Source organism: Bos mutus, chromosome 26 (assembly GCF_027580195.1).
Source record: "Bos mutus isolate GX-2022 chromosome 26, NWIPB_WYAK_1.1, whole genome shotgun sequence".
Lineage (NCBI taxonomy): Eukaryota > Metazoa > Chordata > Mammalia > Artiodactyla > Bovidae > Bos > Bos mutus.
Genome location: NC_091642.1, coordinates 30,779,966 through 30,803,961, shown reverse-complemented (window position 1 = coordinate 30,803,961; position 23,996 = coordinate 30,779,966). Strand labels below are relative to the sequence as shown.

Genomic DNA, 23,996 nt, shown 5'->3' with positions numbered 1-23,996 from the left:
AAAAACAACCCTAAAAATTGGGCTTTCACATGACCCAACAATCCCATTTCTGGGCATATGTATCTGCAAAACACAAAAACTCTTCATTCAAGAAGATACATGCACCCCGATGTTCACAGCAGCACTATTTACAAAACAGTGAAGACCTGGCAACCAGTGTCCATCAACAGATGAATGGATCAAGATATGGTGCATATATACAACAGAATGCTCCTCAGCCACAAAAACAGAATGAAATAAAGCCATTTGCAGCAACACAGACGGACCTAGAGAGTATCATGTTAAGTCAGAAAAAGATGAACATCATACCGTATCACTTATACGTGGAAACTAAAAAAGATGATAAAGATGAACTTATTTACAAAACAGAAATAGACTCACAGACATAGAAAATAATTTATGGTCTACCAAAGGGGAGAGGGGGAGAGAGAAATTGGGATTTGGAATTAACAGATACACATCACTATATATACAACAGATAAACAGGGATGTACTGTATTAGCACAGAGAAGGAAAGTCAACATCTTGTAATGACCTATAGTAGAAAAAAGTCTGATACATATATAACTGAATCATCTTTCTGTATGCCTGAAATACTGTACATCAACTACATTTCAATAGAAAAATAAAGAAAAAGCAAGACCTAGCAGACATGTTAATGTTTAAACAATATTTATCTTCTCATAAACTTGCTCCCATCCCAATGATCTCCCCTTTGTTAAGGATTCCATCATTTCTCTAATTTCGTACCTTTATAGGATGCTGCTTTTTCCCATTCACAAGCAATCTGAAATCCAAGCCAGTTAACTTTTCTTAGATTTTTCTGACCTTTGATCTGTCCTCCCCTCAAATCATCCCGCTATCATTAAGCTTTCCTCCTGCTGCTGCTGCTGCTGCTGCTAAGTCACTTCAGTCGTGTCCGACTCGCATTATGCAACCCCACAGACGGCAGCCCACCAGGCTCCCCTGTCCCTGGGATTCTCCAGGCAAGAACACTGGAGTGGGTTGCCATTTCCTTCTCCAATGCAGAAAAGTGAAAAGTCAAAGTGAAGTTGCTCAGTCGTGTCCGACTCTTAGCGACCCCATGGACTGCAGCCCTCGCGGCTCCTCCGTCCATGGGATTTTCCAGGCAAGAGTACTGGACTGGGGTGCCACTGCCTTCTCCAAGCTTTCCTATAAACAGGCAATCTGCTTAGGAAGCTTAGGGAACAAGGAGTTTCTCATCAAATCTGAATTCCTTGACTTGGACCTCAGGGCTATCTTTGCTTTGTGCCAGGCAGTGTCCCAGCACTCTCCATGTATTAACTCATCCCACCCTTACCACAACCCCAGAAGGCAGATAACAAGTTAAATTATCTCTATGTTAGATAAGGAAGCTGAAGCCCAGGTTGGGGAAGTTGCCAAGGTCACAATGCCCTTGAGTGTCAGTCTGGCTCAGAACAAGGTGGACAGGCTCAGCCTGGCCCAAGTTTAGATTCAGGCTCCATCAAAAACTTTGGGCAGGTCACAATGTCACCGGACCCCATCTTCCTTCTTCGTAATGTAAGAGTTAGCCTCGCTGGCCTGTAAGCTTTTTCTCCAGAGTCTACCTTTCACCCACATTCTCCATTCCTTAACAGTCTCAGGCAACTGCTTCATTGGCACCACCTTGGCCAGTGCTCCTGCTACTTCTCCCCGTCCCTGCCCCCCCACACCCAACCTGGCTTGAGCTGCGGTTTGACTGTTAGTTCAGCACAAGTGCATCAGTTTCCATATCTGTAATGGCTGCGAAATACTTACCTCTTAGAATTCCCAGCTCTTCTGTTTTGCTAGGATTTTACTGCACGAAATGGCTTAAAATGCAGCATGGACATATTTTAAGTATAGACTGTTTCTGCTGAAATCATATTTGAAAAGGAATTCCTGACCTGAGTTTCTTCACTTAGCCTCTCCCATTTCTTGAAATCTAAGCATCAATGAATCGTCAAGAAGGTACCCCCAGAAACATGAGAAGGTTCAAGCTAAACCAGGAAGAAAGTCAAGAAAACATACTTATGGCCCTTAAAATGCTTTTATTTATAAAATAACTACTTAAATATAAACATCTCTAGATATAAACACTATTCATGAGAGACTCTTGCGTTGCTGCCTTCTGATTGACCAGCAGACCCCGGGGTGGCCAAGGATCCCCCGGGTGTCTCCTGACTCATCAAGACTTTAAGGTGAAGGTGCATTTAGAGGAGCAAGGGCTGTAAGCTGTTCTTCATGCCCTTTCTTGCAAGACAAAATTCTTGATTTCCTGTTCCAAGGCAGGCTTTCAATCTGGGGCAGACCTTAAGAATAAGAGCCCTGCTCACATACAAACTTCAGGGGGGATCTTAGTGTTAGGATCAGTAAACATCTTCCTGAGGTGGAGGAGGTACAATCAGGCACTTTAGATTCTGTTTGGCTTAGACCATGGTCTCTGAAGCAGGGGGGCTGATGAAACAGAAAATGCTTATTTCCAAGTCTAGGATAAGCTACCTCTGGACTGTTTACCCAGATTCAAATGAGATAAACATGTGTTACGTTCTCTTCATCTGTGGACAGTAGTGTGGAGGAAGGGGAGAGGCATCCAGTCTCCCTCTGGGCTTCACTGGCTTCAGCCCATTGCAGAATGAATCCCCCGCAGGGAACAGTGGGAGCGCCGATTCCATTCTCCCAAGAAAGTCTATCAGCTATCCCGATTCCATTCTCCCAAGAAAGTCTATCAGCTATTGATTGAGCTTCAGGAAAGAAGCCAGAAAACATCATCATACACAGACCGTATAGAGATGGTGTCAGCAAGGTGTGGAGAATAGCACCTAATGGGAAGAGAACCTTTCATATGAAGGTTCAGAGGAAAGGAATATTCTAAACATTTTTAAAAGGAGAAAGAAGTACTAGGTTGGCCAGAAAGTTCGTCTGGGATTTTCCATTAGATCTTACAGAAAAACCCAAATGAACGTTTTTAGCTGACTCAATAGTTGAATTTTGCCCAATCTGGAAATGTGGCGAAATAAATAAGAAAAAGATTACAGATGGCAGTGTTTTAGGGATGTTTAGAAATAAGGGGTGTGTGTGCAAATATGTGCCAGACACTGAGGTTTTAAAACACCAGATTTGGTACAATGTTGACGAACTTCTTGCCGCATGCAGAGGCGCAGCCTGAAAGGGCTCCCAGACAATTCATCCAAGTTGGTTTCCGGTCAGTTGATCATGGAGCATGGGGCCACCCCACTCAATATGGCACAACCAACATCAACTTCTTCTAATGCTACAGCACAGCTTCTAGCATATATTGGATACTGGTCTTCTGATTAGAAATTTCTCATTTCCAAAGGCTGACCCCAGGACTTGCTTCTCTTTTCACGGTCACTGAATCACTTGTTAAGCACCCGGGTCCATTTCAAATTCTAGAGATTCTAGTGAGCATCAAGGTTGACAACCCAATCGAAGAGAACAAGACTTATGCCTCACTGTGCCACGGTTAAGCAATGTGGCAGGGCCAGTGTCTCAGGAGCAGGAGCCCTCTTGGCGGATACCAGAACCCTTCAGCAGAAGGAAGTGAAGGCAGCAAGGTTGAGTGGGAAGCAGAACAGGCTCAGGTGTACTCAGCTTTGCGGATATAATTGGATGGAACGTAACCCTTTTTCCCATTGACTTCAGCTAACCACCATTCTGTATTTCCTGTAACATCTTTAAACTCTAGGATCTTGAGTCTCTGATTGGCTGACACACTCAGCTCATTTGGGTTCCGTGCCTTGAAGGTATAGACAGCAAAATAGACCTGTGAGAGGGAGAGAAAGTGAGTTAGGAAATGCGAAACATCTGAGAGCAAAGCTACCCAACAGAACTTCCCAGGGTGATGGGTACCGTCTGTATCTGGACCATCCAATATGGCAGCCCCTAGACACACAGCCATTGAGCACTTGAAATAACAGCTAGTGAGATGAAAGAACTTAAATTTTAACTTTACCTAACTTAAATAGCTATATATGGCTGATGGCTACCATAATGAATAGGACAGCTTTAAAGAAAACCAAAATTCACTTAACTCTTTCAGAGTTGCCTTAAAAAGGGAAAAAAGCTTCAGTCAGTATGGAAGATGGATGAGACATAAGGATGCTCTTTCATACTCCTAACACAGAAATTCTGTATTCAAAAATCTTTACAAAACAACAAAAAAACCACATCTAATCCCAAAGAAAGAAAGGATACTCACTAGGTGCCCATAACAGGGCTAGCATGCAAAGCGAGGGTGGTGGTCAGTGATCAGGAGGAGGAATCGTGAGGCCCGCAGGGGCAAAGAGATGAACACACACCCAAGAGTGCTCAAGGACTGGAGCTGGTGAGGCTAGAACTGAGATCCTTGCACAAAGTCAGAATCTCAGAAAGGGCCACTTCCTGGTCCATTTCCACCAGCCCGCTGGTGGCTGCAGAGCTGGGATGCGTGTCCTGGGCTTGTCAGAGCCACAAAGAGCTCACCGACAAAGGTAAGACACACTTGGAGACTCACTGCTGCAAGTGAGCTGAGGGATTCCTCAGCTGTGGACGTGAAAGTGGCTTTAAAATATGCAGGTTTAAAATGTTTATGATACAAAGGGGCCATTACAAAAAGAATAGGAAAAACTGAAACAGAATCAGAATTCTATTCCCGAATTCTAGAAATTTAGTCACTTGAATGAGAAACTCAGTAGATGAGTTAAACAGCAGACTATACCAATGGGAAGAGTCAGTGCACTGGAAGAGGATGCAAAGCTTCATGGTAACAGCCGGTAAACGCTCCACAAAACCACAGCCTGTGGAGTCAGCCACCGAAGGTCCAGAAGGGTGGAGCTGCCCACTCTCACAGCAGTGAGCTTCTGGAAATCCTTTATGGATTTATCTGTGGGCCCATCTCCAGGGTCAGCCCCCCAGGCCGGTGAGGCCTCGCCCACTCCTGAGAACTCATCCCCTGCATCCACAAGCCCCACAGTAACCATGGAAACCGGGCGCACTCACCTGGTTGCCTTCAGCCTCGCTACTCTCTGGCTGCTCATGTCTGTCGTCCAGAAACAGTGCTGTTCTTGCGCCTGCTTTTACGAGGTCTCGACTCTGCCCGTTACGCCCTGACACGGAGGAACCAGCCATTTCTGGATGCCTGGGGTTTCGGGAGTTCCTCAGGGTAGGGGCAGGCTGGTGAAGGTCTCTGACCGCATCGCCCGAGTCCCAAGGCCTGTGCTGGGAGGGGGAGTCTGGGTCCGACGGGCATCTGGAAGGACTGCCCTCTGAGTTCAAGGAGGCACTGAGAGTTCCTTGGTCAAATTCTGTCTGGGAAGATGCATCTGGAGGCTGTTTCTGGCAAGGCCCTGAGCTAAAGGACACAGCCATGCTGCTGGGGTTGAAGGTCAAGGTGCCGCCACTGTTCTGCCGCTGCGGGAACCGGGGGGAGGAGCTGCCGTGCTCCGACTCGGTGGAGGAGTGGCTGCCCACGGAGGCGTCGGAGTGGCTGCGGCGCGCGTTGTAGGGCTTCAGGAAGGAGCTGTACACAAAGCCCTTGGTGACTGCCGGGAGGAAAAACAAACACCAAGAGCTTTTCGTGGGAGGAGCCGGGAGGAAATCAACAGAGGAGAAACTATGGCTTACGGTCAATACTGAGAGGGAATATGTCAGGAGACAAAGAGAAGACACCATCCCATCCCAGGGCGCAAGGCGGATGGCAGAGATGAGACGCTGTGGCTGTTGGCCCAACAGGTGAGTGACAAGGGGATTTGCTGAGAATTGAGAGACAGTAACAAAAATGACCACACGCCTGAGCATGAGCAGATGAAGACATTTTAACAAGAGCGCCAAACCGTGGGAGCAAAGGCTAAGGGGAAGACTTCACTAAGGATGTGTTCAAGTCCATAGAGTGTGGTTAAAAGGGATTTAAAAACCATCCTCAGCCTGACAGAGCCCCTCCCATATGCCTCCCTGCCCTCTCCACTCCTGGTTTAGGAATGTGGTGGGAATACTGAGAACTAGAGTAGGAAACTGCTTATATTAGTTAGAATACACATCTAACACGTGTTCATGTCAATAAATTACCTAAGATGAGGACAGAGAGGGCCCTCAGCTAAAACCTTAAGCACAAATTAGAAACTGAGATCTCTGACCTATAGGAAAAACTGCTATAATACTGAATAAGAAAGAATTATCTGTTAGGCAGGGACCTGGAGTATGTAACCTCCACTTGAGCAAGGGTCATCTCTGTCGTGATTGTCAGTGTGTTTCCTGGAACCAAAAAAAAGCCAGCTTGCATGTGTTCTCTTTTCTGAGTGATGGTGAGAAGTCCCCTAGGCAGACAGCAAGGGGTGGAGGGTCTAAGAGCTGATCCTGATGCTGTGGGCTTCCTGCTACCACTTTAGTCATCAGGACTGTGGAGCTAGGAACCCAAGGACAGGGTAGCTCAAACAGTCTGAATCTTCACTAAGAGGACATAGGTCTATCAGTGGCTCTCACCTGCCATCGCCCTGGGCGCCCCTTCCTTTGTCCTGCCTTTCCCAGTTCAATCTTTATTATTTTGGGTAAGCGGAATAGGGAGCTGGGGAAGGAGAAAAAAAATCCACAAGACACTTTTAAAGAAACTGAGAAATATTAAAATTTTCAGTTCTCATGGTATGAATACAGGTGTTTATTACAGAGGACATAATCCTTCTCTAAAACACTTGGGGCCAGATGTATTATGGAATTCAGATTTGGAGATTTAGAACTGGGTCAACACCCCATAGTCAAACCCATTCAGGTTTCTGTAGCAAAACATGACTAGTCACACCAAAAGGGAAAAAGTAAGGATCATAAACAGCCTCTCATCATCTGTTCAGGTTTTGTCACCAAGTAAGTTCAGATCACGGCAGGTTTGGGCAAATTAGTTCTTTAAAAAAAAAAAAACCTTCTGATTTTCAAAGCTTTTCAGATTTTGGAACTGTGGAAAAAGAATCATGGATTGGCATTATTCTTTGTATTTTACAAAAAAATTCTGTACCCCTTCCCCACCCCAACTCCCACCAGAAAGAAGGGGAAAAAAAAGCTGTGAGCTGTTTTTAAAGTCATTTCCTAAATAGTCATGAGGTAAAATTATGTTTGGGGGGGCGCGGGGAGGGGGCAAAAAAACCCTATCTTACAAGTTTTAAATTCATATGTTCACAAAACACATGTAAAGAACTTATGGTTCACTCAGCGATGGAGAGGGCAAAGGACCCTTCAGGCAGGATTCACTGCCTGTAAAGGTGAAACAAGGCGTCTTGCAAGTGAAGTAATTCCAGAGTCTTCTCTGGAATTTAAAAAAAAAAAAAAAATCAAAAACTGGTTTTGTTCTGTAATGACTTGAGCATTAGATGGAGAAAACTTTTAAGGTTATTTTCCCTTTAATCAAAGACTCATATTTTCTGCTGGCCTACACAGGATTCAGGCACAGCCCAAATCACTCTTTTCCTCATTTAGAGTCATGGTAATCTGTGTCTGGGCTTCCCTGGTGGCTCAGCAGTAAAGAATTTGCCAATGCTGCCAATGCTGGAGACACAGGTTCGGTCCCTGGGAAGGTCCCCTGGAGGAGGGCATGGCAACCCACTCTAGTATTCTTGCCTGGAGAATCCCATGGACAGAGGAGCCTGGCAGGCTACAGTCCATGGGGTTGCAAAAAATCAAGACACAACTTAGCGACTAGACAACAACAATCTGTCCTCTACTGTTCTTACCTCCGTTGTCAATCAGCCAGCGGTTCTGACTGCCCATGGGGTCCTTCTTCTTGATCACACCCACCAGGTCACCTTCCAAAAGTGAGACATCCAGGTCCTGGGCTGCATTGAAGTTCCGTTCTGCCTGGAAGAGCTTTTCAGGGGGATACCTTGCCAGGAGTGAGGCTCGAAGTTCTTCCGACTGGAGCATATAACTTGGCTGAAAGGCAATATAAGAGATACCATCATCTAAACCCCTCCGTGGCTGTTACCCCAGCAGTTGTATGTAATCACGTATGTTGTCAGTCTCAGAAACGGAGGCAATTACAGCCAGCTGCTCCCAGCTCCTATCACATGCTTCTCCACTGAGTCAGCCTGTGTGGCTGGGGAAAAACCATAGTCTCTTAGGTCATGTTTTGGTGCCTTTACAGCTAGAGTAAAAAAATTTAACACATCCTTAGTTTTAGCTCTGTTATCCTATGATAAAAATATGTGGTTAAACTGCCACCTAAAGAATCAAAATATCTAAGTAATATGAGTAGGTCTCCTTGTATTCTGCTATATGATTCTAAACAACTGAGACTTTCCTTATCTTGGCTTCTCATCTTTAAAAACAAATAATATTCATAAAATAAGAAAAAGTAAAGTGACAAAAAATGTGATACCCTTTTTTTAAGATCACTGGAGATGGAAATGGCAACCCACTCCAGTATTCTTGCCTAGAGAATCCAATGGACAGAGAAGCCTGGCAGGCTATAGTCCATGGAGTCGCAAAGAGTTGGACACGACTGAGTGACTATCACTCACTTTAAAATCATATAAAAATTTTTTAAATTAACTTATTTTTTAATTGAAAGATAATTGCTCTACAGTCTACAGGATTATATGGGACAAAAATACTGAAGCACAGACAGATCAGCAGTCTTGTAGATTATGACCCCATATGGCTTACCCTACTTTTCAGAATGTGGAAGAATTGAGTTCAAAATGAAAATAACTCCAGGTAAAAAGTGATCAGCCAATAACTGTTTGGCAGTTGATATATCAGATGATAACTTTTCCAATACATGATCAAAAATAGGGAGCCTGGCAGAATTAACATATCCTTAAACCAGTTACCTTAATTGACTGATCAAAGTATTAATATTAATCCTTTATTAACTCCTTTCACTGTAGAGACTAGGCCCAAGAATGCTCTGCAGAGGGCATTTGAAGTCTGTATCAGCTGGCACACTGCTGGTGCCTAGTGATAGTAAGTAAAGAAAGAATGAACACATGACAGATTTGAACTCAATAACCTTTGTTCTCCAATTATTATAAAATATTTAAATTCATTAAATTGTTAATTGGTAGAGACAGAGCTGAGTCAATCAATAACGTTGATGATAGCTTACTCGAATAATGGTTACCATGTGCCAGGCCAACACCTAAGTGCTCTACATACTTTAACTCATTTAAATCGCAAAACAACCCTATGATGTAGCTAGAACGATTAGTGGTGCTTTAGACATGAGGAAACTGAGGCATGTGCTCAAGGACACAGAGTGAGTCACTGTCAGAACTGAGATCTGAACCGAGCGGTCTTGCTCAGGAGTTCACACCTTAACCACCAGGCCATATGAGTGTCGCTGGTTCCACTCACCATGCCGAGGAGCGGCTTTCGGGTGGACTGGCGGTCCATGGTTTTCCTCTCAAATGGTCTCTTGGTGGTGGGAAGAGACTCTGGGAAGAAGGTGAAAACCTGGAGCTGCTGCAGGACCCTGCTGTGCTCCTCATGGAAGATGGCAATCAGGTTCCCCTCCCTGCCGGTGACTTTGAGTAGCTGGAGTCCATGCACAAGAACAGAGACAGAGGGGAGAAAAGAACACACGTAAAAGACCCCAGGACAGGCACAGTCTCCTTGAAACTCCTCAAGTGTGAGCCACCAACACTGTAGCCAGGGGGCCACAGGCCCAGCTCCTCCAGGGTAGCTCAGTGTGGAAAGAGACCATTCAAGGCCATGGGATTTCCAGCACTGTCAAGGCATCAAGAATTCCAGTTCCCCATGGGCTTGACCCAAGTGACATAGTTAACCTGCCTAGCTTAATAATAGCTTGACAACCCTGACATGTATTCCCAAAAAAACTTGGGGGGAACCTGGGAGTCCCCTCCTCCATGGGGAGGGAGGGTCTCACCGAGAGCAGTGGCTTCAGCTGCTCCAGCGCCTGACGCACAAAGTCACAGTGGGCCTCAGCGTAGCCGTGCACGCAGTTGCTGAAGAGGCCCTGCGCGTACTGGTGGAACTTGGGCAGCTCATCTAGCAGCTGGGCATTCAGGGCCTCATAGTTGTTCCGAGCCGACTGCAGCTCCTCCAGGGTTTTCTTGTCTTTCAGCTTCTCTGCCCGTTCTGTACAGTTATAGAAGTCCAGAAGCTTATCAAAGCGTTTTTGCACCAGCTTGTGGGGTCCTGTGAACATGCTCAGTAACTGATTCAGGGGAGAGATGACCAGCCGCTCTGTCCTCTCTTTCTGTGAAAATGAGAAAGGCACGGTGTTCAGTCTCAAATTTGTTGTTCTTAGAATACTCTCCAGGTGGCTTTTGTTACATCCTGCACCACCTGCTTTGCTCCAAGCTAAACCTGTGCAGATCCAACAGTGTTCTGCCTACCTGATACCAGATGTCTGCACACAAAGCTTCTCAGCTTGCAACTCTTCACCCAACAATCTGCACACACCAAAGAGTATGCAAAACAGCTACACAGCTGTTGACAAATGCTTAACTACATTAACTTGATGTTGCATTATAACCCAGATGTGACCACCTGTCTGGTATCACTTATGTGTACATGTCTACACATAACCTGAATTTAACTTAAGGTTTAATTGTTAAAAATAGAATTACCATATGATCCAGCAATCCCACTCCTGGGCAAATATCCAGACAAAACTAGGATTCAGAAAGATGCGTGCATCCTCATGTATTCATAGCAGCACTATTCACAACAGCCAAGACATGGACACAAGCTTAATGCCCTTCGATAGATGACGGGATAAAGAAAACGTGGTACACAACACAGTGGAATACTGCTCAACCGTTAAAAACGAACAATGCTATTTGCAGCAGCGTGGATGGACCCAGATATTATCACACTAAGTCAGGAGGACAAACACTGTATCATACCACTTATATGTGGAGTCTAAAACAGGACACAAATGAGCCTATCTAGGACACAAAACAACATCAGAGACATAGAGAACAGACTGGTAATTGCCAAGGCAGAAGGGGGTGGAAGAGGGAAGACATGGAAGTTTGGGATTAGCAGATGCAAACTGGTATATATAGAATGGATAAACAACAAGCTCCTACTGTACAGCACAGGGAACTGTATTCAGTATCCTGTGAGAAACCGTAATGGAAAAGAATATGAAAAAGACTAAATACACACACACACACACATAACTGAGTAACTTTCCTGTACAGAAGTAATTAACGCAACATTGTAAGTCAACCATAAGTCAATAAAAAATAAAAAGATTTAGTTGTTACATAAATCTGCGGTAGACAAACTTTCACACACCCATCATATCTTCTACTCATAACTACTTAATAATAATCTGTTTTCACTTTTCAAAGATTTTTGCCTAATTCTAAAGGGATAGATATCAAGGGCATAATATGGATACAAAAAGAACATAAATAGGTACTTAGTAAACTTTAACGAAGATGCTACAGTCAGAATACCTGTAAGCTTCCCAACTATCATGTTTTCTTAGCCTCAAGCATCCAGAGACCTCCAAGATCCTAGCAAAGCCCATCCATTTCTACTCAGGATATCTCTCTCTCTCTCCATTAAGAGTTTCCCAAGCAATCTGACATTTAGTAGTCTTTATAAAGTAGTTTGTGCCATTTCAAAGATCTACTTGTTAAACTATTAACTGTGCCGAAATATTCCTTTTAAAATCATGAATCCTTTAGTTGTTTTCTTTTGGTCAGTTATCAACAGTGATACCAGATTAAATTTCCTAGTTTTCCTTTGTCGCCTGAAATTGGGCTGGTCACTAACTATTAAAAAAATCTCTTTGCATACATGCAGGTCCTACTTGTCCTTTTAGCTGACTGACTGAAAGCCACATTCTGAATATAAAATCCTGATATAATTTAACTACAGGGCACAAGGACTCCTGGTCCATGGAAGCACGTCTCTACGGCATGAACTTCGCCAAGAGCTGGATGTTAGATAGAACCCTGGGAAAAGGGCCGATGCAAGCAAAGTGGGCTGAAGAGTCACTTACAAAGTTTGTGAAGAGCTGGTCACTGATGTAGCGATGCACCTTCTCGAACTGTTCCAAGTCTCTGTGTCCCTTCTCCATGCACACGTCCCACATGCTCACGGCAGCCACCACCTTCACACATGCTGATTCCTGCGGCCAAGTACAAACACGGGTAAGACCAGACAGAACTTCCGGCCTCCATCATCCACCCTAGATGGCAGTTAGCAATGGGAACCAAACTGACCTGCCTGTCCAAGGGCTGTCACCCACTGCTGTGGAGACAAGCCTTTTAAGACCTGGGGGCTCCAGTGTACACTTGCTATGTATTTAGAAAACATGGGGGGCGGGGGGGATGGTCAATAGGGAGACAACAAAATTAGAGGAACTGTAGGGAAGAGTCCTAAGGCAAGGGAAATATACTTGGTCAAATCTCTCACTTTAAGCCAGTGTGCTCCTGAAAAGTCTTATAAGCCCTGATCTTTAATCAAATTTTTATTCATTTTTTTTGGCCCCCTGCAGCATGCAGAATCTTAGTTCCTCAATCAGAGATGGAACTCATAGCCCCTGCAATGGACGCACAGAGTCTTAATTACTGGACTGCCAGGGAAGTCCCCTTAATCACAATTTTAAAATGAGGAGAGTTTGCTATTTAAAAAAAATGTAGGAAGCATATCAAAAAGTGGGGATTACTCAATAAATGCTAATGACAACTAGATAAAAAGCAAAAAGCTGGATTCCTACCTCAAACCTTATGTGCTAATGTGAATTTCAGCTAGATTTATGACTTTAATATAAAATGATAAAAGTACTGAAACATAGGAGATATTTTAAAAATTTTCTTGGGATGGAAAAGCCCTTTTAAAGTATGACACAGAATGAAGAGGCCATAAAAGTTCTATTAGATTACACAAAAATAAAACTCTTCTACACACAGAAAAATCTTAAGCAAATTCAAAAGTCAACAAACAGGGGTGTGTGTGTGGTATTTGTAAACCATCATCTCAAATAAAAGGCTATTTCCTCCAACATATACAAAAGTACTATAAGTCAATAAGAAAAGAACATTAAATCAATAAATAAGTGCGTCCAGAATGTAAATTGATACAGCCACTGTTGAGAACAGTGTGAAAGTGCTAGTCACTCAGTGTGTCTGACTTTTTCCCACCCTGTAGACTGTAGCCTGCCAGGCTCTTCTCTCCATGGGATTCTCCAGGCAAGAACACTGGAGTGGGTAGTCATTCCCTTATCCAGAGGATCTTCCCAACCCAGGGATCAAACCCAAGTGTCCTGCACTGCAGGCAGATTCTCTATCATCTCAGCTACCAGGGAAACCCGAGAGAACAGCATGGAAGTTCTTTAAAAGACTAAAACCAAAATTACTAAATGACCCATGAATCCCATTCTTGGGCATATTCTCAGAGAAAACCACAATTCAAAAACATACACACAACTCAGTATTCATTGTAGCATTATTTACAATAGCTGGAACATGGAACTAACCTAAATATCCACCAATAGGGGAATGATAAAAAAAAATGTGGTGTATGAAAACACACAATGGAATATTACTATATTACTCAGCCACGAAAAGGCACAAAACTGTCATGTGCAGAGACATGGAGAGACCTAGAGACTATCCATCCAGAGTGTGCTTAGTCGCTCAGTCATATCTGACTCTTTGTGACCCCATGGACTGTAGCCCACCAGGCTCCTCTTTCCATGGGGATTCTCCAGGCAAGAATACTGGAGTGGGTTGCCATTTCCTCCACACACAGTGAAATAAGTAAAAAACTGAAAAACAAGCATCATATATTAACACATACATGTGGAATCTAGAAAAACAGTATAGATGAATTGATTTGTAAAGAAGAAATAGAGACACAGATACAGAGAACAAATGTGTGAATACCAAGCCGGGAAGGAGAATGGGATTTACATATACACTACTATGTATAAAACAGATAACTAATGAGAACTGACTGTATACAGTCAGGGAACTGCACTCAATGCTCCGTGGTGACCTAAATGGGAACGAAATCCAAGGAAGAGGGGATACACATATACATGTGGCTGAATTACTTTGCTGTACAGGAGAAACGAACACAACGCTGGAAAGCAACTATACTGCAATAGATAACTAATAATTAGTAGATAACTAATGATAAATAAATAAATAATAGAAATGCCCTCAAATACACCCAAATCACAGAAAAAGAAATATAATGACTTAATGACTTAAGTCAACAGTATGTGAACCAGGAACTTCCAGATGTACAAGCTGAATTTAGAAAAGTCAGAGGAATCAGAGATCAAACTGCCAACATCCACAGCATCACAGAAAAAGAGAATTTCAGAAAAACATCTACTTCTGCTTCATTGATTACACTAAAGTCTTTGACCGTGTGGATCACAACAAACTGGAAAATTCTTAAAGAGATGGGAATACCAGACCACCTTACCTGTCTCCTGAGAAACCTATATGCAGGTCAAGAAGCAACAGTTAAAACCAGGCATGGAACAATGGACTGGTTCAAAATTGGGAAAGGGGGTACATCAAGGCTATATATTGTCACCCTGCCTACTTCACTTATATGCAGAGTACATTATGCAAAATGTGGGCTAGATGAATCACAAGCTGGAATCAAGACTGCTGGGAGAAGTATCATCAACCTCAGATATGCAGACGTTACCACACGAATGGCAGAAAGTGAAGAGGAACTAAAGAGCCCCTTGAGAGTGGAAAAGTTTCCTTAAAACTCAACACTCAGAAAACGAAGATGATGGCATCTGGTCCCATCACTTCATGGCAAATAGATGGGGAAAAAGAAGTCGTGGCAGATTTTATTTTCTTGGGCTCCAAAATCACTGCGGACAGTGACTGCAGCCACAAAATTAAAAGATGTTTGCTTCTGAAAGAATAGCTATGACAAACCTAGACAGTGTATTAAAAAGCACAGATATCACTTTGCCAACAAAGGTCCACGTAGTCAAAGCAATGGCTTTTCCAGTGGTAATGTACAGATGTGAGAGTTGGACCATAAAGAAGGCTGAGTGCCAAAGAACTGGTGCTTTCAAACTTAGTAATGGATAAGATTCTTTGGACAGCAAGGAGATCAAACCAGTCAATCCTAAAGGAAATCAATCCTGAATATTCACTGGAAGGACTGATGCTGAAGCTGAAATGCCAATACTTTGGCCACCTGATGTAAAGAGCTGACTCACTGGGAAAGACCCTGATGCTGGCAAAGACTAAACGCAAAGGGAAAAGAAAGCAGCAGAAGATGAAATGGTTGGATAGCATCACCAACTCGATGGACATGAATTTGAGCAAACTCTGAGACAGTGATAGACAGGAAAGCCTGGTCTGCTTCAGTCTACAGGGTCACAAAGAGTTGGGCACGACTTAGGACCTGAATGACAACAACATTCCTTTGGCAGTTTTTGAATTCTACACCATTTTACTTAGTTAAAAAATGATGATAATAAGAAAAAATAATTTTTTTAAAAAGCAAAGGATCTCTTTTAAAGGAAATTATTTCACAGGATGAGATTTTCCTGCATGAGGGACAGGGGTATATGGTATATTTATTTAAATACTATTCTATTAAATCTCCAGCAGATCTTCTTGACCCAGGAATCAAACCAGGGTCTCCTGCATTGCAGGTGGATTCTTACCAGCTGAGCTACCAGGGAAGCCCTAATTTCTATTAAAGCAGCAGAGAAATTACAGATATTAAGAGAAAGGGTTCTAGTCCTGGAGCTGACTTCATGAAGGAAGCCCTGCCTCAGGCAAGGAAGACCGGGGCCTCCATGATCTCCTAAGTTCTTCCAACTCTCTAGACATATCCGTGGCTCTAATAGCCTTAGAGGCCCACGGACAGCTGTAGATGAATATGATTATTAGGAAGTACACCCCCCATAGGAACCATTCTCTTACTATTTGATCTTCAAAATGATTCTGACAAAATGAACTGTGATGAGTGCTTCTTATATAACTGGATATAGTAAACAGAGAAAAAAGCATGAAGACTGAAAGAGATGAAGGTAAGAGCTAGGTCCCCTTACTATGAATACAACAGTGCTGATCTTCTGATGTTTAACTTTTAAATAATCTGCAAGAATCCCAATAAAAAGCTTGTCATGGTATAATGGTCATTTGAGTCCAGGTTATTCCACGTTCGTTAAGCAATATGCTGGATGAATAGGAGAACGGCTGGAATTACACTGTCAGCAATTCTAACAAGAGCCAAGGTCTTTACTCACGCGGATGTGCTGGAGGTAGAGAGAAAGGTCTCGGATAAAAGATTTGATTAATCTTTCTTGCATTCGGAAGTTTTTCTCTGTTTCTTCAAATACTTCATCTTTAATCTGTTCAAAGTAAGTAAGTGCTGTTAGCAAGTTTGGACTCTCCCTCGGTTGATCTTACTAGAAATGCATCTTTCTTACGCACATCTTTTGTTTAAATTTTAAGCCTTTGATGTTTCTGAATCATATGGAATTGGATTTAAGCACTTCTCCAGGCTTTGACAGAGCTCCTGAGTATACACAGGTACGACTGTCTCCACCCAACCCCGCTCTGTTCCTGACAAAACCCCCTGCTGGTCAGGCTGTCGGCTTCACCGGTGCTGCTGCCTGGCCAGGTTTGCCCTCCCTCCCTATGCCAAACCTGCCCATCTCCTTTAAAGCTCAGATTAAATCTTGCCAACATGAAGCTCACTCTCACGGAGCTCCTGTTTACTTAAGTAACACACTGTGTAGAGATCAAACTGCAAAGCTTAGCAACTGATTCTTTAGTTGGTATTTTCCACTGACTGTAATCACATTCACATGGTTCAGCACATGAAATTTGGAGACTCTGGATCTTCTCTGTGGCTGTTTTACAAGTCACTCAGCTAGGTGATCTCCTAAATCCCTTCTACCCTCACATGTCCACAATTTTGATTCCCCAAACAGATGATAAACTCCTTATGGGTGTCTAAAACCATGATAACTCTTATATGGTGACAGATTTGGCTTCCTGATTTGTCTTTGTAAGCAGCTTAAGGCTCAGATGGAGGGTTGCGGGGGGCAGTAGATTTAAATAAACAGTAGAGGAACTTCCCTGATGGTCCAGTGGCTAAGACTCCATGCTCCCAATGCAGCAGGCCTGGGTTCAATCTCTGGCAGGAAACTAGATCCCATATGCCACAACTAAGACTCAAGGCAACCAGATAAACAAACAGTAGCTGCAGGAGGTTTTATCTACCAGCTAGCAAACACCAAGAGGATACTAAGAGGGGAATCTTACCAATTCACACCATGTAGGCTGCCCTGTGGAGTCCTGAAAAGCAGCCAAAGACATGCTGAACCATCAAGGGCAGTAACCTCACCTGTGGAGCAAAGCCAGTGAGATGCTTCAGATGACTGCTAACCCGGTTGGATTTCTTGATGATGGAGTGGATGTTCAGTTTGGAAATTTTCTCCATGAGGCTATCTTCATCACCCTTTCGGTACTTGAGAACTGGGGAGTGAGTCAAACTGGTGAGTGGAGAAAGCCCTCTTCCAAGCATGGAGAGACTACACACAAGACTAACAACCCAAACTCGAGCTGGTGCTTATTTTCAGTGAGCTTATGACTGAGCCCACAAAGTATTAATCCAAATCACCATTTATGGACAGATCGGATACCCAGAGAACAGCAGAGACTGGAGAAGATTAGAGACAATGTAGGAAGGTCGTGGAGGTAAAAAGCCTAAGATCTGGAGTCAAGACAACCTCTGAGTTACAATGCCTGGGTCTGTCACTTCATCAAGGTGTGGCCTTAGGGAATTCCCCGATGGTCCAGTGGTTAGGACTATGCACTTCCACTGCCAGGGCCCAGGTTCAATCCCTAGTCAGGGAACTGAGGTCCTACAAGCTGTGAGGCATGGCAAAAAAAAAACAGTGTGGCCTTAAATAATTCACTTAATTTCTCTGAGCCTCATTTTCCTTTCCAATAAAATGAAGACAGTAACAGTACCTGCCCACCTTAAATGGTCTCATACACAAATGAGATATTTATATCCAATCATCTCACACAGTGAAATGCTATGCAGGAGTTGTCTGACTGTGTGTCATACATCAGTCAGTCTGCAGAAACCCCAGAAATAACAGTAGAAGGGTAGCAAGGGAAGTCTGGGTGGCAGAGAAAAGCACACTTAACTGTTGTAGGAGATGAAGATGACATTATATGACGAGATATGAACCAAGACAAAGGGCTCGATGGCCAGAGGGCTTTAACAGCCACAGCCAACATCACACATAAACATGGGTGACATAGCTGAAGCAGGAGGGGGAAATGATTTTAGATAAATATGCAGAGTAGTGGAGAGACAGGCAGAGAGGCTACATTATAGATTCTTTGAGGATATGAATGATAAATCAATTTATTATAGCATGGGCACCATGCAATACTCATTGAGTATTCAAAATCAAAGTTTTGACAAGAGATTTCATGAGACAGAGGACATGGTTCAGTTTGTCCTCTATCATAAAGAAAGAGTGGGTGGTTTGTTGACTGACCACACAGTTTTAGGGTGAGGGGAGGGGCTCAGACCAGAGGCAGGACTGATAGGGCCAGAGAGGTGAGCAAACTGGGGTTTTCTGAAAGAAGACAAGAAACTTCTAGCTTAAGTGGAAGCAAACATGCAGAGCAAAGAGATGCAAGAATGGACCCAAAGGGACTCCCTTCAATGAGATGAGAAGGCAGGCAGGCACTCAACTTGAAGGAACTGTCCTGATCAGCCATTCTCTAACTGATCTTCATATCTCCTGGGAAAGACTCATTGCTATAAGCTTTGTCACACATGCCTGATTTCCAACATGCATGGCTGTGCTTTTATTATCATCATTGCTTTCTTTCTTTCATGATCTCATTTTCCCCAAATTCTATTACCATTTCTTCACCACAGCCCTATTACCTACCACCTGCCTGTCCACCTCTGGTTTAGTAATTAATTCTTTTGAGGAGAACATTCTCAAGGGCGTGCCTCCTTTTCAGCAAGTATGCTTTTCTTACCCAGGTCCTTTCGACGTTTATACTCATTAATGTTAACGTTGATTTCCTTGACTGCAAGGACTGCACTGGTTAAAGGCACTTTATCTGGGTGGGATTCAGGGGTGGAATTCAATAACTCCATCAGCAGCAATGGGTAACGCATAACTCTCTGCACTGGTTTGATGAGGAAGGAGCCCAGGTTAATATAATTTGTGCATCCCCTACAAGAGAAGGGAAAACAGAGACTCTGGTCAACTGTCAGTAACACCGGGCCTGTAGCCAGTATTTGTTGTTCCTAATACAGCTCCGTTCTCTCACCCTACTTCCCAACTTCATTCATTCACATTTACCAGGCACCTAACAGATATCAGGGAGTGTTCCAGGTGCTGTGGATTTAGCAGTGAACCAAAAAAGTCCCTGCCTGATGGGAAGAGGCAGACAATAATCAAAGCAACATTATACAAAGTGTCATTTGGTGGTAAGTGCTATGCAGGAAAACACAGCAAGGCAGGTCTACTTCTAGACCTGCCTTGACTTCTAGCTTCTGTCTATGAAAGAAGAAAGCAAAAAAGCGGCAGGAACTCACCATTCGTTGTACAGGCTCCTATAAGGCAGTGAGCGTGAAAAGAAGAAACAGCTGATTAGAGAAAATACTGATGCTGAATTTCACATTCCTCCCAGAACGTATTAGTCCAGCTAATGCCTATTAGCTGGGCAGACAAAAAACACACGAGATAAAAGGGGAATTGTGAATGTTTATGGTGGCATTTCTAGTCTATTAAAAAAGTCAGTGAGCCCCTAACTTCACTCTGACCTATTCAGACACATATTACATCCTCACAACCTGTCTCCCTAAGACATGAGAATCTCACGATGGTCGAGACCAAACTACCTTCCTGGCAGCTTCTTACCTGAAAATGCTAACTTTGTATGTATAAATAAAACTGATTTTAATGGATGTAACTACAAGCAGGAAGCTACTTAAGATCTCCATGATACAGAACGGGAAAAGGCCAAGTTACACAGAAGGATCTCCAATGATGTATCGCTTGTATTTAAAACACGATAGATTCATAGATGTCCTAAGAAGTCTAGAGAGACATGGGAATGACTTTCAACAGGCAGAACTAAAGAGCTATGATGGAATGAAGTGCTCAAAACTCCTACTTAAGATCTGCCAAGGAGTCCTGAAGATGCTTCTGGATCTTCTCATCCTTCTCATAGATTTCCAGCAATGAGATGGCCTCATCGTGATTCTGGCAGTAAACCTTGTATGTTCCTTCAAGCTCATCTCGGTGATCAAGAAACACAGGTCCTGTGGAATATACACAAACACAGAATGTTTTCAGTAACTCTCTTCTCAGCATCCTAAATGGAAGGTATATAACCACACTTTAATACCAGATAACCCTATCCCTTAAACAAGAAGCTGTTTCCCTGTAATAGCTTTAAATTCTACTTATTTAACCCCAAATTAAGAGAACTATCTCATCCATGTTTTTATTTTTCAGAACCTATACACATGCACACACACCCACATACCCAGTTCCTGAAACAGCCTCCAGTCCCTTTTCAGTCAGGCAGAGTAATCAAGTACTCTCTACATAGTTATGTGATCAGAACCTATAAAGACCTCTTAGCTCCCAAAGCCCCAAATCTCCACAGAGATAAAGAGATCCTTCTACGGCAGCAGCTTCTAATCTTTTCTTTGTGCATCAATTAAATACAAGGACTATAAACGACATTTATTATATTAAAATATCCATAATATAAAACTCCCTCAATCTATGATATAGTAATATATGTACTTCTCTATAAAACACTGAATAGCAAAACATAGCAATGAATCGAACACACCATAATTTCAAGTGTGATAAGTGACATAAGAAACTGGTAACATGGGTTGTTTCTGGGACTTCTAGATACCTGCAACTTAATGTGATACGAGCATGTGACTTTAGTTGGTGAGAAAGTCATTGTTCCCTACAGTCATATCTTAAATCAGTGCTACATTTTTGTTATAAACTTCTATCCAAGTTGGTGGACTCTTTGAAATCTACCCACAGGCCCCCCTCCCCCCGCAGTCTACACCAGCTGGGAAAAGGAACAGTTCCTAAACAGACTTCCACAGAGCAGTTGCACTTAGAGCAGTTGCCTGAGCATGCAGACTCCCGGATTTGTTAAAACCCTTCCTCTTGCGCCTCTTCCCTCTCTCAGAGAACCTGCTCCTTCCTTCTTCAGCTTGCACTGCTCCCCAAAAGACAACATCCTCTCATTCTTGAGCTTCTCCCTCAACATATGGCCCTACTTACTGCTTCCCCTACAAGCACCTCTCTCTCCCAGCTGCTCTGAGCATGAGCCACTCCCTCAGGGAGCCCCATCTCTCTCTACAAGGTCACCTGTTTCCTCCATGTTACGTCCCATGGAATTCCCTATTCTCGTGCAGAGCACTTTTTATTTAAATGAAATGTATTTCCTTAATTATAGCTCCTTCCTCCAAGAGCCTTGACTATGTCCACACACATCACACTTGTGCTGCTGTCCCACTGGCAGCCTTAGTCAACCCTGTGACTCAAGGGCCCAGGCGTTAAAGAGTGGGGCTGCTTCCTCTTGACCTTCAGGGCCACTGTGGAGACCCTGGGCCACCAGTGTCTCCATTCAGTTTCACCAACTGATATTTGCCTGGCTTCTTCCCTTCGTATCCTCCAGCCCCCTACCCACCACCCAGCACTCCTAGAACCTTCATGCTGACACCCATGACTCTGCACACACCTCCATTCAAGGGTTTCCAACCTCTGCAACTGTGACTCTTCTACATCAACTACAACCTAGCAAAGCTATGCCTTAACTTATAGTGTCTTTTCAAATTTAGGTCACAACCCATGAATAGGTCATGGACTCTACTTTATGGGTACGATCAGCACATATCTGAGGAAACAGAATGGAACAGAAAACACTGGACACAGTAAAAGTAAGCACAGACACACACAGACACGGATCCTGGCCGTTATGTAAAATTTATTTCTTTCTGTGGGACATGTTTAAAATAATTAAAAGCCAGTTCCTTACATATTACCAGATATTCAGAGTCTCCTGGTACTTCTTTCTCATCTCAACCTCCTCATGTTCTAAGTCATCCAAGCCCCGAACACCGACTATTCTCTCTTTCCCTGTGGACCCTTGTCCTGCCTGTACTAGAATTCTTCTCCAATCAGGCTTATAAATTAATTCAAAGACGCTTTCTCCAGCATCCTGGATTACCTTGGAATTTCACCACATTATTCACTGTATACTTTTTTCATTTCTATTCCTAGGTGATTAAAAACTGCTTGGGAGGCATACTTTTAAAAGGGGAGTCAAGCATACTACAGAGCAGTTTGAATAGTATGCTTCTGTTTATCTAATTTTTAAAAAAAATGGTGATGGGGGACCAGGGTAGAGAAAATACATATGTAAGTTCTGTTATGAATCCAAAAGGAGATATAAGAAAACTAGTAACATTAGTTGTTTCTGGTTGAGAAGAGCTAAGTGGCAGGGACAGATAGAGTTTTCATTAAGCAGTTCTTTGTACTTTTCAAATTTTATGCCATGTGAAAAATTAAAAGTAAGTTACACTTAAAATATATATTACATATTAAACTTAAGAAAAATAAAACACTGCTTATACAATTCAAGTCAATCTGCCCTTTGCAAGTAGCTGAACAATGCTTTAATTTGCCTTCCCTGACTTTCCAGAACCTTCCCTTATCAGATATGCAAAACCTTGTCCTTTATTAATTCCCCCCGAGTGCACTGCCTGGCCTCCTGTTGACCAAGACTGAAGCCCCCCAGCCTGGTGCGCTCATTCAGCCTGTTTTGCCTACTGTATATCATGGTCACTGCACACTGTCCCTCCTTGTAAAGCTAACCCTCCTCTCAGGCCCTAAGCCCTTTCGTTCCCAGGCCCTCTCCTCCCCCATCCTCTGTGTGCCTTCAGCTCATCTCAGTCTGCTACCTAAATTCCTGGTGTCTTGGGGCAAGAGGGGAAGGGGAGAAATAAAATGGCTAAAATCGTATGGGGTGAGATTATGGATATTCTGTTTCATTTCTTCTTTTATTCTTGTCATAATATACAGGTAATAATATCATTCTATAAAAATGGGGTCACCATGGCTTCCTCCGGTCAACATGTGTGTCTCCTTCCTCAACTTTCCTGACCTCTGGCCTCTACAGTGAGGCTGAGAGCAGGATCCCAGGCTTCAGTTTCTCTTGCCATTCCATAAAGTACTAGTAATACATAAGCAGCTGTTCTGTACAGAGGCTAACAGCATATGCAGAGCCCACAGGAAAGACCTGATAACACAGTACTAGCCATGTGACCCTGGGCAAATTACTCTCCTGAGCAAGTCTCAGTTTCCTCATCTGTAAACTAAGATTAATAGCAGGTTAACCTCACAGGGCTGTTGTAGGGAACAAGTGCAATCAAGCTTGATGTACCTTGAAAGGGTGTGTGGAGTACTATAAACCCTGGAGAAACATTAACCAAGCTGCACTATCACCTACCATTCCACAGCCACCACCCTCTTCTGCAGGAGGGCAGAGCCCCGACTATTCTTATATCCACTTCTCTCCCTGATGAGTCAGGTCAACACCACCTAGCTTAAGTCAACATCATGAGCCCATTCCCCTCTCTAGTGATTTACGTAGGCATAGGCATGTGACCAGTTCTGGCCAATGAAAAACAGAGAATTCCAGTGAGGGGACTCTGGAAAGGTCCGCTTATCCTTAAATGACACAGGGTCACTTTTTCCTTCTGTTGGATGTTGTGTGTGTAGTGGGATGGCTAGAACTGTGGTAGCATCCTGTCACTTTGATTCTAATAAAATACCAAAGTGACAGGAAGTCCCCTCCCACGTGGTACCAGAGCTGGTCTGTATGACAAGTAAAATATGGCAGAAGCGATGGTGTGTCACATCTGAGACCAGGTTATAGAAGACACTGGCTCCCATCTCAAGCCTCCTCTCTCTCTTGGATCACACAGTTTGGGGAAAGCTAGCT

The 23,996-nt window shown here is 43.3% G+C and overlaps 1 protein-coding gene across 3 annotated transcripts in view; it reads right to left on the bottom strand.

Moving 5' to 3' along the window:
* Nucleotides 1-2,031: 2,031 nt before the first annotated feature.
* DNMBP (dynamin binding protein) overlaps nucleotides 2,032-23,996 on the bottom strand; it is a 120,349-nt gene continuing 98,384 nt past the window's right edge. For all 3 annotated transcript variants that reach the window (XM_070364001.1, XM_070364002.1, XM_070364003.1), the window contains 11 exons: nucleotides 20,127-20,274; nucleotides 19,546-19,563; nucleotides 18,981-19,180; nucleotides 17,314-17,444; nucleotides 16,208-16,312; nucleotides 11,966-12,094; nucleotides 9,869-10,201; nucleotides 9,337-9,516; nucleotides 7,716-7,914; nucleotides 5,002-5,543; nucleotides 2,032-3,787 (listed from right to left, as the gene is read on the bottom strand). In XM_070364001.1, the coding sequence (XP_070220102.1) occupies nucleotides 3,602-3,787; nucleotides 5,002-5,543; nucleotides 7,716-7,914; nucleotides 9,337-9,516; nucleotides 9,869-10,201; nucleotides 11,966-12,094; nucleotides 16,208-16,312; nucleotides 17,314-17,444; nucleotides 18,981-19,180; nucleotides 19,546-19,563; nucleotides 20,127-20,274 (2,171 nt within the window). In that variant the 3' untranslated portion in view covers nucleotides 2,032-3,601. The remainder of the gene's footprint in view (nucleotides 3,788-5,001; nucleotides 5,544-7,715; nucleotides 7,915-9,336; nucleotides 9,517-9,868; nucleotides 10,202-11,965; nucleotides 12,095-16,207; nucleotides 16,313-17,313; nucleotides 17,445-18,980; nucleotides 19,181-19,545; nucleotides 19,564-20,126; nucleotides 20,275-23,996) is intronic.